Here is a 14,391-nt window from a genome sequence, read left to right as displayed (position 1 = left end):
CATGTAACAATATGGCATGACATCTACTTTTCATTCTTATTTCTCAGTCTTGTATCTTGTAGGTGTAGATAGGCAAATTTCTCTACCTTGAAGCCAAAGCTACAGATGAGGTCATCGGGGAAACCAGGTCACGTAACTGTGTCAGTTGGGCCTCGCTGCTTTCCAGCTTATGGTGAATACACGATCTGTTTAGGGCACGTTTCAATGCACCTCTAGGCACAGCCCTTATTACCAGCTTCGTGGCCGCTGATGATATGTTAACATATCTTATTTCTACCGCGGGCCATAACACCCGCACTTTTGGGCCGCTCTGATGTGCAGCCGTAGAAATTTAAGCAGTCCTCCAATGGCATTTCTTTGGTCAGCTCAATGTCTGGAAGAACTTCAAAGATGATCTTAAAGATGTTTTCAATAGCTACCTTGTGCTGACCCTGGTTAGGAAGGTTTTTGGATCACTAGGAAGTCCACAAGCAGAAAAGTTATGATATTGCAGTCATGCAAAGCTTCTTTTAGCTGGTGGTCTCAACAGGCTGGCAGAAGGTTATAGAGAATTGGTGAAACGCAGGAAGCGGTGCATACTCCTTGCCGTTGAACGTAAAGATGACCATTAAATGTTACAAAGGAGGTAGAATGCAAATAGTTTGCTAGCAACTCCAAGAATCTATCCATTTTATTCTCCATTGGTTTGTGTAGTCTTACTGCTCCCATGAAATAAATGGCTTCTCTCACAGTCTCAAAAAAGGCGGTATGTGGCAGTGAGTAATACAAGTCTGATGTCAGTGGAGAAGACGCTTTTTTTTTTTGCAGTGTTTCAATTGGAATATGGACATTTCTAGTGTCTTATTTACCAGGATCTTCCATAGTGAGGAAGGAGAATGATTATTGCAGGTACCTTCCTAAGGGTTCCTGCCACAATCCTTGTTGAGACAATTACTGAGGAAGGCCACGTATCCTTGTGTGTTTTTGCTGTAAAAAAGGCGTTCATGCATAGTTCCTCGCTTTTCTTCATAGCCGGCCCTGGTTTGGTCAAGTTGTTTCTACACACAATTTTTGGCTTCGTTCTTCACTGCTTGAGACTTGATTTATTTTGCAACTTACGGAAGTGCTTGGCTGTGGCTTGATTTTTTTTATATCTGTACATCGGAGAGGCCCATTTGTGTTATGCCCCACGGTCGAAAAAATGGCCGTGGCTACAGGTGCATTGAAAAATGCCATAAACACATCATGTATTCATCGTAAGCAGGAAAGCGCCGAGGACCAACCGAGTGAACGAATGAAAGTTTAATGAAACAGACAAGATACAAAGAAGTTGGTCTGTCTAGGAGGCTGACGAAAAGGCATGGATGCCTGAAAAGTGTTAGTCCCCTTTTCTCAAACACACTGCACCCAAGCACTACATCAAGGTTACTTGAAGCTGGTTTCCACATGACATCATCTGCTGCTTGAGCAACGTGGAAATTCGGGCTTGTTGGTTCGTATTTCGTGGCAATAGCGCAAACAGGACAAGGGACCAAGACGAGTAGACACACACAGCGCTGTGTGTGTCTACTGGTCTTGGTCCCTTGTCCTGTTTGCACTATTGCCACGAAATCATCTGCTGCCTTGGCTTCAAGGTAATGAAAGAAATTTTTCTATTTACCCCTACTAGGCTGCAGAAAGAAGAACGGAAGTTAGTTGTGAAGCCGTATGTGCATGGTGTTAGCCACGTGCTAAAAAAAGAGGTCGGGCGGGCTGGCCTGAACTTAGTATGTAACGCGCCCACTAAATTCTCTCGGTTGTGCAGAATGGTCAACCAAGGTGCCTCAAAAACTGCCCGCTGTAAGATGAAGCCCAGAAACAAATTCATAGCATGTGACAGTGATGTAGTTTACGAGATCATTCTGTAATGTGAAGCGTCATATGTTGGACAATCAGGTTGGTGTGTCAACATTCTTCTAATGGGACATGTCTCCTACGTTGAGACAGGATATGGTAGCAAGCAAGACGCTTGTCGGACTGTGAGTGCATTACACATTTTTGACGATTTAAAATTCTGAGGAAATATAATCGAAAGCTAATTTGAAAGTGTCACATGTAAAAGGCCAAAAAAGACAAAAAAAGAAGACTACGAAGACGGCAAGGATGAAGTGTGCCAATTGAAGAACAAAGAAGAATTATTCGACGGGGGGCGTGGCAAGAGGTGGTTCATGGAGAAGAGAAGATGACAAGGATGACATATATCAATGCCGAGGGTTTTAAAGCTCGAAGGGATGATACGGCATGGGGGAAACAGAAGAAGTGGAGGCTCCTGGTGGTCAGGGACGCCTTGGTTGGGATAGAGCAACGCCGGCTGCTGCTCCAGCAGTCCTGAGCCTGTTCCGGGGATTCAGCGGCTGACGCAACCACCTCCTGTGCCCAGCGGTATCACTAACGCTGCTGCCACGTGCCAGCTGCATCGCCCTGGTGGGCCCTCCAATGCCAACGTCAATGCCAATGTTGCTTCCACCAGTGCTTTGATCGGGTGTTCATCCGACACCAGCTCTTCACACTTCGAACGTCACCTCGGCGCTGACGCCGCTGCCTGGACCCACACAACACTTCCTCGGCACTGACCTGTGAGCTTTAACACTGAATGCTAGTAATCTCGTACTGGTTAAGTATCGTGTGTACCATCAGATTTTGTCTTTTGTCTTTTTAATTAATTTTCTGTGCTAGTGCCTGTGTGGTGTAGGGTTTATTAAATGTGTGTCCATGTGCGTTCAGCTGTTGTCCGGTCTATTCTTTTAGTCCGAGCGTTCTCCTGTTATCCATGACAGCAATGTATTTGAGGCGTACATCATGGATAACAATTGTTCAATCTGCATAGGCACATCGTCACTAACATTAATGAAAAAAGAAATTGGTTATCTGGATAAATAATCACAACAGATGGGCCAAATGACGATTCCATGACTTTCTTTTGTATTTTGGATGGTGCTTCCTTTATATATTGCAAGCAAAGCAATAAATTTCTCAGTCATTTGTCAGCGCTTTGCCTGTGTCATCTTGTCTGTCTCCTGATGCCCTGCACCTTGTTTTGCAAAGAATCATGCACGAACTGGGCCAGGTGCTCTCCGTGAAATATTTTAGGGACCTCGTGCAAATTTTTCTTGATGGCTTTTTGAATTTAGTTGTTGCGGACACTGGAGATATGTTAACTTAGCGCTGTTGCCTACCTTTCAAGATGTCACATGCGGGGTAGAATAAATGCATACTTTGTGTTGTGTTGTGGTGTACCACTGTCATGGAAGGGGTTGCGTCGCTCACTTTGACACAAATACTATGTTTTCTTCTGTAGCAGCGAATGTTACTTCTGACTTGTTGTTGGTGTGATTGTAAACCATTAAGAAGTGTGCTATTATTTTTGTCTTTGTTATGGTGGTGTTTTCTGCCATGTGTAGTCAACTTATGTTCCAGCCAGGCTGGTGGTTTTTGTGCTGGCTTGTCGCAGTTTGTACGGAATTAATTGCATGGCCTGACCACCTTCATTCAATTTTCTAACAGGTAGAATTTTAGCTCAAAATTGTTTTTATATTGCCATTTAGAGCTGTTTTCTCTGAAACCACAATCACTTCTTTGCAATGGTTCAGGGTCTAACATCTGGCGCTGGCTCGCCATATGGTCTGATTTTTGTTTTCTGTTGGCGTTAGCATGCATAATATCACCCATCATTAAGGAGCAGTATGTTGGCATTTTGTAAGTATAATTGAGCAAAGAAAATTGATGTGAAAAGTTTTTTTTTTTAAAGTGTAGACTCGCACTATGCATGTTGTTCTTGAAAGAAAATGCTGAGGTGGCTGAGAACCTGTTCGGGGGGAGGGGGGGGGGATGACTGCTCGGCACGCTCGCTATTGTAGTTGACTCCACAACTGCCATAATGTCAGGATTATGGATGGTCAACATAAGCTCTTAAGTTTGTGTACAAGCTATTATATGTCTTTGAACACTTATTCTCTGATATATACGTGTCGCAGTCGAAGCGTTCCTCAAGCTGGTTTATAATGGTGCACAAGCATGAATTTTTTATTGTTTGCTCTGAAAATTTAGGTAGATATAAGTTCAGTTTGAAATTTTTGCTTTAGTGTTCATTGGGTGACAGCAAGGAATTCATTGGCGAAGATCTTTGTGCTTTGTTTGTGGGTGTGTTTTCTTCTTATAATTAAAATGTTTCCATATTTCTGTACTGTTGTGGTTTGCCTGTAAATAAATGTTCATAGGTGCACACAGCCTGTCTACTGCTATGAAGAGCTCTGGTAGTACCGGTATGTTGCATTATGTAGGCGTTATAATGGTAAATTTAAAGAACGCTGAAGAAAAGTACTAAATGTGGACACAAAGTATGAACCCATTGCATGCATTTGTCCTGATGGCTGTTGGGCTGTAAGAAGCGTTAAAATGCCATTGGCTTGGCGGTAAAAGCGTGTGATTCACGGCAACAACTTTTGGTCACTTATTTTTATTTTTTTTTATTTTCGGGGCGGTTCTTTTTTGAATACGCAGCGTAAAGCCTGTATGAAAACACAAGGCACCCTTTTGGGCCTTATTATGAACACTTGAAACCGCCTTTAAATATGTTTTTTTTTTTTTTACAGTGAGAGCTCCACTCCTCTGGCTACATTTTCTGATTTCGATGCGGATGACACAGTGTCCTACAGTGCCTCACAAGGTCAAACCAAACTTAACTGCGTGGGGATATGGCTTAAGCTATGTTAGTATCACCACGTGATCATATGACAGGCCATTGGGTACCTGATTTTGACAGTGGAGACCATGCTGAACAGAACTTTCGCTCGTATAACTTAGGTCAAGCCATGTTGAACCCTGGCCAATATTTTTTTTTGACAGTGTAACTGCATGAGGTGTTTTGAAAGAGTTTATGATGCTGTTACACTGGAGCCCTTTTGACATTAGTCTTCCATTAATGATGCTATGAATTCGGATCCAATAGGTGGTATGCGGTCTTCTACCTTTTATATGACCTTATGTCTAAAATGATGACACTATTTTCTCCTCTAATCAGCATCACAATGCACAGATTAATTCCCTAATGGTGTCCATTTCACTAACCATAAACCATTTTTTTTGTACGTGCTGGAACAGGTAACTCAGTGACATTGACAAGCACGGACAGCGTGATGTTTCAATTACTCTGAAGTGGAGCGCTGCTGTTTCTCCCTGCCAGCGCATGACAATGGGTCATGTCTTGTTATAACAGTCGAGAGGAAGTGTGCTACGCAGATTTGGCAAACAACTTTTGAGTGGATGGTGTTCAGTGCAGATTAACAGGTAATTTTCCCACGTTGCAGTGGGCGAACAGTATATACGTCATTTTACAACTTTAACTATTATTAGCGTACCCAGTGGCTTTATTAGATAGGTCATCCACAGATAAGAGACCCCCTCTACAACCCCACAGGAACGAATCATTCATCGCGATGGGAGTTGAGGGAGATGCCCCCCGCCTCAAAACCTTTGTTTCTGAAATTCCTTCCTTTCCTGCTCCAGCTTGCGCTGGTTCGTATTATGCACTCGCGACCCTAGGCTGAGGGTTTTTTTTTTTCTGACTGACTGATGTAATGCCTATTTGGCCAGCAGTTCTCTAAAGAGTATTTTATTTATTTGCACCAGTAGCTGCAGCACCACAAGGGCATTATTAAAGGGGGGGGGGGGGGCAATTGGAGGAAAATGAACATGTGACAAAAACCTAATACAGCTAAGCACAGATGGTAAAAGCAAGAAACCAACAAAATACGTAACATCGATAAGTCATCTCGACGGCAAACGGTCTTCAGTAAACCGCGGTGCAAAATTCCAACACACAAATGGAAAGGGTACACTATCGCATGAAGCGCAATGCAAGCCAAACGATATGGAGTAAACGGGATATTAATCTACCGCTTACTGTGTGACAATAAATACAAGCTCTGAACACGTTTTACATTCACCAATGCTCATATCTTCGGTACTATTTTTTTTTTACATTGGCCATTGAATTTTTTATTGCTTGTGTTTAAGCGGTGATTTTATATTTATACCCCAGCACGTGGCGAAAAAAAGACGACGCGCGCGTGACAGCGCGCGACTGCGCTCTCGGAACGGCAGACATCTTGACGTGGCGAGTGGATGAGGTCGTGGCCAGGGGCTGCTCTTGCACGGACGTTCGTGTTCTGCGCGATACGAAGGAACGGCTTTCAACCAGCTTGCTTGACAGCCTGGAGGTGAGCAATGCTCGTCTATTTTATCGCATTCACCGTCAAAACTAACGCACAATGTATGTGGCCTTGACCACATTGTGCGGCCCTGGAGGACGCGGTGATATTTTCTGTAATTGGCTATGCCTAGGTCTGATTCTGAAAAACTTTCCTGATGACGCATCATCCCGCAGGAACTACCGAATGAGCGTAAACGCGGAAACAAACGAGGGTATTCGCGTTCGATGTACAGGCACGACCAATATGGAAAGGGGACGCTTAAGTTTGAGGCATACTGAAACGCGTTTTCGCAGCGAAATATTGCGCACAGCTCATTCTGGTTTGTTTTGTATTCCCATTTGCTCTCACTTCTTTTTACTAAACTAGAATTATTGTTTCGTACAGTACAAACTGTGTTCAGAAATGGCGGTAGTGGATGTTCCATGAACATTTTTTTTTTTCAACGAAATTTTGATAGGTGATGGGTAAATGTGTCAGTTTGGTTTGGTTTATGGGGGTATAACGTCCCAAAGCGACGCAGTCTATGAGGGACGCCGTAGTGAAGGGCTCCGGAAATTTCGACCACCTGGGGTTCTTTAACGTGCACTGACATCGCACAATACACGGGCCTCTAGAACTTCGCCTCCATCGAAATTCGACCGCCGCGGCCGGGCATTGTGCGTTGCGTTGTGTGTGCGTTGTGGGCAGAAATTGATCGCTCATGTGGAGGCACTCTGTCATCGACGGCTTCGCAACCATTCCTAGGATTTCGAGTTCGGTCGTTGAACGCGAGTGTTTCTACGTTGCTTTTCAATTAAAATGTTGCGGCCATGGCCAACGCAAGCTGCAACTCCGTACTGTGGATCTAGACTCCATAGGAGCTTAGGCCCGTTCCTCGTGCTGCTATTAGAACGAAAAAATTCAGGGGCGCACTTTGTTGACCTAAATTGCGGTGAGGCAGAAGCCTTTAGCGCGGTGTTGCTGGTTGTGTCGCTGATGTGTGGTGAAGATGTTTAAAGACTAACTACAAAGAGCATTTAGGCGGCATATCGTTCCAGATCTGCGTTCAAGAGGCGTCTGGATTGGGATGTGATAGCGTACGTGTTGCAGCACTGCCAAGGAGTCAACGGAACACCACCGCCCGTTCGGCGCGACGCCTTGCCCGTTGGACAATTTAAGGAAAAGAAATGACGCCTGTCACACATATCTCGGTGGACACCCTATCCGCGCTGTAAGGGAAGGAAAAGGCTTTCGTTAGTTGCTGGACCCCGCCTCGGTGGCTCAGTGGTTAGAGCGCTCGTATACTGATCCGGAGTTCCCGGGATCGAACCCGACCGCGGCGGCCGCGTTTCGATAGAGGCGAAACGCAAAAGGCGCCCGTGTGCTGTGCGATGTCAGTGCGCGTTGAAGATCTGCAGGTGGTCGAAATTATTCGAGCCCGTGACTATGGCACCTCTTCCTTCTTTCACTCCCTCCTTTAACCCGAATTTCCTTACGGCGTGGTTCAGGGTTCCGCCTATATGTGAGAGACACAATTGCGCCATTTCCTTTTCACAAAAACCAATTTTCAATTTCAGTTGTGGGATGTAACGGACACATCCACGGCGGCGAGTATGAGCCATTAAAGGCTTAATTTCGCCTTTAAATGGTCGGCCTAGTCGGTGACGCCACAGCGCGATTTTCAGTCAGTCTGTTCACATGCAACGCGTGCCCAGCGAATTCGGTCGGAGGGACAACTTTGCATATGCAAGGCATGATTAAACGCGACGGAAGCTTTACACGAATTATGTTACTGATATTATTACCTGTGTATTTTTGCAAGACAATATTTCGTATGTTTTGATTAGAAAAATGAGCTGCAGTTTAACTACTGCTGAACCTGGTAAGAGAGCGAAAGGTGTGGTGTATCGGGCAAGTAGACGCGGCTTTGCGTCTGTGCGTTCCGCACACCGGATAGGCAGCGTGCCTGCCTTCCTGGCAGGTGGCAATTAAATTAATGGCTGATCGCGAGAGGTTAGTCACCCAATTAATGCTGCGGCCTATTGCTGCAGTGCCTCGTGTCTGCCACAACGTTGTCAGCGCTAATACATGTAGGCCACATGTCTCTCACACCATCGCCACGCCTCAAAGCGCGATTGAGGCGTCCACTGACCCAGGGATCCAGTTATATGCGCCCTTCCTTTCCTCAAAATCATCGGAGTCCGACGCAAACAAACATGAACGCCGACGGCCTATAAGCGGTATTCACATGGGGACATCGGCATGGATGGATGTGGGAAGGAGTTGAGCGACGTCACCGATCCGCCCAAGTCCACCCGTGCTCTTGGATTCACGATTCAGTGGGCGCCTTAGCGTTTTTCCTCCATAAAAACGCAGCCGCCGCGGTTGGGTTCGAACCTGTAGTTCCCGGGTTCGAACCCGACCGCGGCGGCTGCGTTTTTATGGAGGAAAAACGCTAAGGCGCCCGTGTGCTGTGTGATGTCAGTGCACGTTAAAAATCCCCAGGTGGTCGAAATTATTCCGGAGCCCTCCACTATGGCACCTATTTCTTCCTTTCTTCTTTCACTCCCTTCCTTATCCCTTCCCATACGGCGCGGTTCAGGTGTCCAACGATATATGAGACATATACTGCGCCATTTCCTTTCCCCAAAAACCAATTATTAATTATTATTATTCAGTGGGGCAGCAGGGAGACGCCGACATGGACGAGCGAAGCGCTGCCGGGCTGCGGAGAGAGGGGGGCAGGGGTCGAAAAGGAAGTAAGGGGCCAAAACAACGCTTCCTTGTGGGGTTGTGGCGAAAAAAAGACAGAGGGGGAAACAATAGATGCGCGATAGGAGGGGATATAAGACAAAAGAAACCAGAGGGGGAACAGCCAAAAAAATTAATGTGGATTATCCCAGCTAATCCAGCATATACAATGCGAAAGTGAGATCCACTGGACCACAGAGCCGGTTGTGCGCGTTTCCTTTGGTGGAAATGAACTGTATTTGCAAAGTTATCAACGCCAATGAACTGTATGAACGCTGTCGGCTCACTTGTTTTGTTTGGTTTTTGAGGAAAGGAAATGGCACAGTAACTGTCTCGCATATCTCAATGGAATCCCGAACCCCCGCCGTAAAGGAAGGGATAAAGGATCGAGGGAGGGAAAAAGGAAAGAGACAACTGAAAATTGAATTTTGGATTTTGGGGAAAGGCGCAGCGGAACACCTGTGGCTCTGTGCTACTATAGTGGCGCATGGGCAGTATTGATAGGCAGCGAGAGAGAAACAGGCGACGGAGTCAAACAGGCGACGGAGTCGGCGGCGGCCACCTGCGCCGTGCCTGACGTCACTCCTCCTCTGACATACGCCGGCTGGCGCGAAGCGCGGTGTTGACTGGCGTAGTGAAGCTTTTCGCTTCAAAAAGACGGCAGCGGGCTGCACCCCACGCATCACCGAATGCCACATCTCCCAGGGAGACAAGGACTGAACGCGCCGGCCGAACGAACGGTCCCCTCCTCGATGGCGGCGGCCGCCGGAGCAAAACCGAAGGCTGCATCGCCACGATCACTCTCGAAGGCAGGACGTGTGAATACTTTCGGTTTCGGCGGCGCCTGCTGAGTGACGTCATAGCTGCCACGTGGTTTCGTCTTCAAACTCGCGCACGGCGAAGAAGCTGCGCAGGAGTGGTGGTGGTGTTAATAGACACAGGAGAGTTTAGGACACACAGGTCCTTGGGCCCCTGCACGGCCCCACTGCACTCAAACGTTCATGTCCCGGAGGCTTATGACGCTGGTAGCCCGGCCTGTGGCGGTGGCTTGTTTAGCCGCGGGTCCTCGGAGCGCAGTAGGTCTCCCAAGCCTCCAAAGTGGTAAGTGCTCCAGGCCCCGCAGGGGAGGATCCGCCGAGCAGAGGAATAGGATATGGTCGAGAGTGGCTTTGGGGTGGTGGCAGAATGTACAGGAGGGGTTTGTGTGGACTTTGTGATAGCGCGAGCGTATATATATAAGGGGAGGATATCGTGCGTGTTAGGAGCCGCCTCCAAAGTGTCTGGTGATAATTTTCGAGGGAGGGAGGGGGCGGGGGGTAGAGCCGACATCCAGCTTTGCAGGTCTTCGTCTGTTCACTTAATGAATAGATAAGCGCTCCCGTGAGAACTCTAGATCGGAGGCCGCCGGTGCCCGGTTGAGAAACCCCGGGCTATGCGTTGGCAGCCTCGTTTTCGGGATTCCCATAGTGGGCAGGCACCCATATGAGCTCCATGGGGCGGGGCGGGTGTGCGGCGAGCGAGTTCAGTATGCGATATTGCAGGGCCGTGAACTCTCCTGCGAGCAAAATTTAGTATGGCAGTTTTAATATACCAGGCCTCCGTGCACGTGATGGCTAGGGCAATGGTGGCCTCTTCATCCTCCTCCGAAGTGGCAGTGGGGGATATGTGAAGGATGGCAATCGGTTGTAGGGAGGGGTTCGTGATGGCCACAAACGCGTCCGCTCCTGTGCATGCGGCATCCACCCGCATGGCATCCGCTTCCGTGCCATAGTGTTTGTGGAGCGCACGTGCGCGAGCTCTGCGGCGGGGCTCGTGGTAGGTGGGGTGCATATTTTTGGGGAGAGGTTTAATAAGTATAGTTCCTGGAGCTGTATGGGATCCGTGGCTGGTGTCTTGATACTGAGGGTGTGTAGGATGTGTCTGCCGGTGGTGGTTCGCTTGAGACATATGTATTGTATCTTTCAGTGGGCCTCGATAAGCTCAGCTATCATGTTGTGTAGGCCTAGTTGGAGGAGTTTTTTGGATGAGGTATTGAGGGGCATGTGCAGTGCTGTCTTAAATGCTGTTCGGTTCATGGCATCCGGGTTGGAGATTTCTCTGCCCTGGAGTTTCAGGTAGGGGAGCGTGAAGTGAAAGCAGCTGAGGACGGAGGGGAGTATAGTAAAGCTTTCGCTTAAATAAATACTTTTGCTTCCATCGTGGCAACAGCTCCCACGTGACCCCTTGTTGCAAGCCGTCTCCAGCTAGACCGATGTCCCTCCCCAGTCTCAGACCGACAGAAAGCGCAACGCCACAGGTGAAAATCGCATGCTCGTGAAATGGCCCTCATTTAGCCGCCAAGGCACACCGTAAGGGCCTGTCTTTACGGTGTGCCTCAGCCTTCACCTGAATGAAGGCCTTCACGGTGATGCCTTCAGGGTAAAGGTCTTTCAGGTAAAAGCCTTATCCTGAAGGCGTTTAGGGTGATGCATTTAGGGTAGATGCATTCCGAGTAAAGACCTCAGGTAGAAGTTATTTAGGCCGAAAAACTATGTTAAAGGCCTTTTATGTTAAATGGCTTTTGCACGTGAGGACCTTAACTCAAAACTATATAGACCTCCTGCATGTTTGTAAACAAACGAGGTGGCGCTGCAGTCGCTAGCGGGCTCGTGGTTGGCAAAAGGCCAGGGAATGTCGTCGCTGAGAGGTGTTGAGCGCGGGTTTTTAAGGCTTGTAGGCGCGTTTCCAGTTTCTGCAAATCACAGCAATGGTTGATGTTTACAGCTTAGTAATTTCTTGAAGTACACCAGCTCGCGTTGGCCACATGCGGCGTATTCAGAGAAATAGTTCGCCACTGTGTATTGTATATATGGTTAGTAGTAAACAAAGCGTTTCTGGCGTTGATTTCTACGCTAGGCATTGAAAAAAATAGGAAGTTTTTGACACTCTGCTCTAGCCAGAATGATTTTACTTCGGGGACAGTAGTGAGAGGATGTTCTGGCGTTCTTTCAGCGGAGCAGACGTGCGCTCACCGTCTGCTGACATACGTAGGTGTCGTGCTGTGTGAAAAGTGGGGACAGCGTCGTGTCCCCATTCTCCTCTAGCTGTCCTGCTTAAGCGCTGTTTTTATCTGTAGGATCACGCACCAGCCAGGCCGACTTCTCCCCTTGATAAACTGGTTCGATTTGGTGAAAATTTTTGATTTCTGGAATTATTTTCTTTCTTAGCCCTGGGGTGTTCTGTTTCGTGACGAAAAATTATAGCAAAATATTCAGTAGAAATTTTTAAAGTACGCTTTCGAGATGCGTGGTCGTCGAAAATTATGAGGTAATTTCTTTGAATCTTTCTTTGAGTTCAGGGCCGCATTTCTTTGACCAAAGCGCAAGCGAAGAGGCCAAAAACGAGGAAATAAAAGTTAAGGTTAGTTTTCTGGCCTTTCACATTTTCTGCTATTGGCATCACTCACACCTTCGTAATTTCGTAACGCATGAAAATAGAATGATTCTATTTGTCGCAAACGACTCCTGAGACGTTGAGGAGTGTAATTTATCTCTTGATTCTTTTCCTACACGTGCAGTATTATGTTCGTTATTTTTGTAAGAAACGTTTTCACGTAAATTTGCATGCATAAGTATATGATCATCTAAAAAATGAAGTAATAGCGTCATATGCAGAACAGGGCTTTGTGAACATGCTGGCATAAACAATTTCCGCACTTTCTACTCAATTATTTAAGACCTTGAGGTGACTTGACAAAGGTGTTAATTATAATTATCCATGAACTTCATCAGGTATAGCTAAAAATAAAGGCATTACTGAAACTAGTGCAGCAATTTCATATTTGAACCAAATTTAGTTTCATATCGCATGCATAAATAACGAAAACACTTTTCATTGCCGCACCCCTTCTCAATCTCGACACATCTGTTAGTAGCACGCCTGCGGCTGCTGCTTTCCAAACAAGCTTCGCGGTTATGGACTGCATCATGAAACATGATGCAATGAAAAAGCATGTGCCTTTTAGCACACTTAAGGTACGCTATTCTAAGCACGCCAACGTGACCGCACATGAACTTACCAGACTTCTTTCTACTCGAATCAAATAATTACGTCTGTCATATTAAGAAACACTTTCAAGCAAATATCAAATGCCATAAAACGCGCCATTAAAACATGCTGTGCTATTAACAAACGAACGCGATCCTTGGGGGTGAGTGAACCTGTCGACGGGGGCCCCGTGCACACCGACTCAAGGTGATAAATGCGTGCGCAGCTACATAACGTGCTATTTTTTTTTCCTTGCGCAATTATAAGCGTACTATGCTGATGTTCAGGTGAATGAACGCAGTAACTTACATGCTATTAAGTACATTGAGTGGCAGTGCCGATCGACTCCCAGACTTCACGCTTTAGTACCGCGGCCCATTCCCTGTTAGCCAGTTTACTAATGCGAGAAGCCTACCGGGGCTAATTTAAATTTCCTTTTATGCTACTACGTGGATCGAACAGTGACGCAGCTGATCAATACGTGCTGCTTCTGCAGTGCGCAGGCATTATGCAGCCGCCGGTAGCTGCAGCAGCTGCGGTAGGCACCGGCTGGCGGTAGCTGTTTTGCCTACCATGCGAAAGTCGCTGCTGACATCAGCGCCACCGCATCTTCGTGACGTTGCGGGGTGAAGGAGGTCTATAGTACTGCATGATATTGTCACAAATGGGTTGCAGAATCAAAAAGCTAGGCACAGGCCGCAAGTAATCAAGCAGTGTTCCAGCTCCAAAGAGTATGCGCGTCTCACTTCTTTGTCCTCAAGGCGCTGCCCGGGGACACCTGGCGGCATTATTCCCCCTCCCTATCCAAAAAAAAGGAAGCAAAAACGTGGGCGCACATGGGGCGAACGAGGTGCCCGTTACTGCGTAAAGTACGACTTCATACGCTGTACGTGCACGACCTCAGGCTGTGGTCGACGGCGCGAACTGGGCAGAGTGCCATCGGGGTGGACTTCATACGTCACATCCGTGATGCGGCGCAGCACTGTGTAGGGTCCAAAGTAGAGGCTCAGGAGCTTCTCCGACAGGCCGGGGCGACGTACCGGGGTCCATACCCACACTTTGTCATCGGGGTGGTACTCGACGTAGCGATGTCGTTGGTTGTAGCGTTCTGCATCCGTTGCCTGCTGCCGGCGGATGTGCATACTAGCCAGTTAGCGGGCTTTCTCTGCTTGCCGGCTAAATTCCTCGGCGTCTGGTGTGAGCGCCTGGTCGTCAGGGGGGCATGGAAGCATGGCGTCGAGCATTGTTTAGACATCACGCGTGGAGACGAGGCGAAACTGATGGCACGACTAGGAGGTAGGGCCGGTCACCGTTGCTGGAGTTTTTCTTGAACAGTACACCATTGCAAATGCAAAAAGAGGACAAGTGGCATGAAAAGTGTCGAGGTACGTTGGAGGCATGGCCC

The 14,391-nt window shown here is 47.4% G+C and overlaps 1 protein-coding gene across 9 annotated transcripts in view; it reads left to right on the top strand.

Annotated features, from left to right (window-relative positions):
- LOC144115190 (uncharacterized) overlaps window positions 1-14,391 on the top strand; it is a 48,408-nt gene that overhangs the window by 20,781 nt on the left and 13,236 nt on the right. For 7 of the 9 annotated variants that reach the window (XM_077649451.1, XM_077649446.1, XM_077649452.1 and 4 more), the window contains one exon: window positions 6,059-6,236. The exons of the other annotated variants lie outside the window; for them this stretch is intronic. In XM_077649451.1, the coding sequence (XP_077505577.1) occupies window positions 6,059-6,236 (178 nt within the window). The remainder of the gene's footprint in view (window positions 1-6,058; window positions 6,237-14,391) is intronic. 9 annotated transcript variants of the gene reach the window in all.

This window comes from Amblyomma americanum, chromosome 1 (genome assembly GCF_052857255.1).
Source record: "Amblyomma americanum isolate KBUSLIRL-KWMA chromosome 1, ASM5285725v1, whole genome shotgun sequence".
Classification (NCBI taxonomy): Eukaryota; Metazoa; Arthropoda; class Arachnida; order Ixodida; family Ixodidae; genus Amblyomma; species Amblyomma americanum.
The sequence above is the reverse complement of the archived record's forward strand: the minus strand, read 5'-3'. Positions and strand labels throughout refer to the sequence as shown.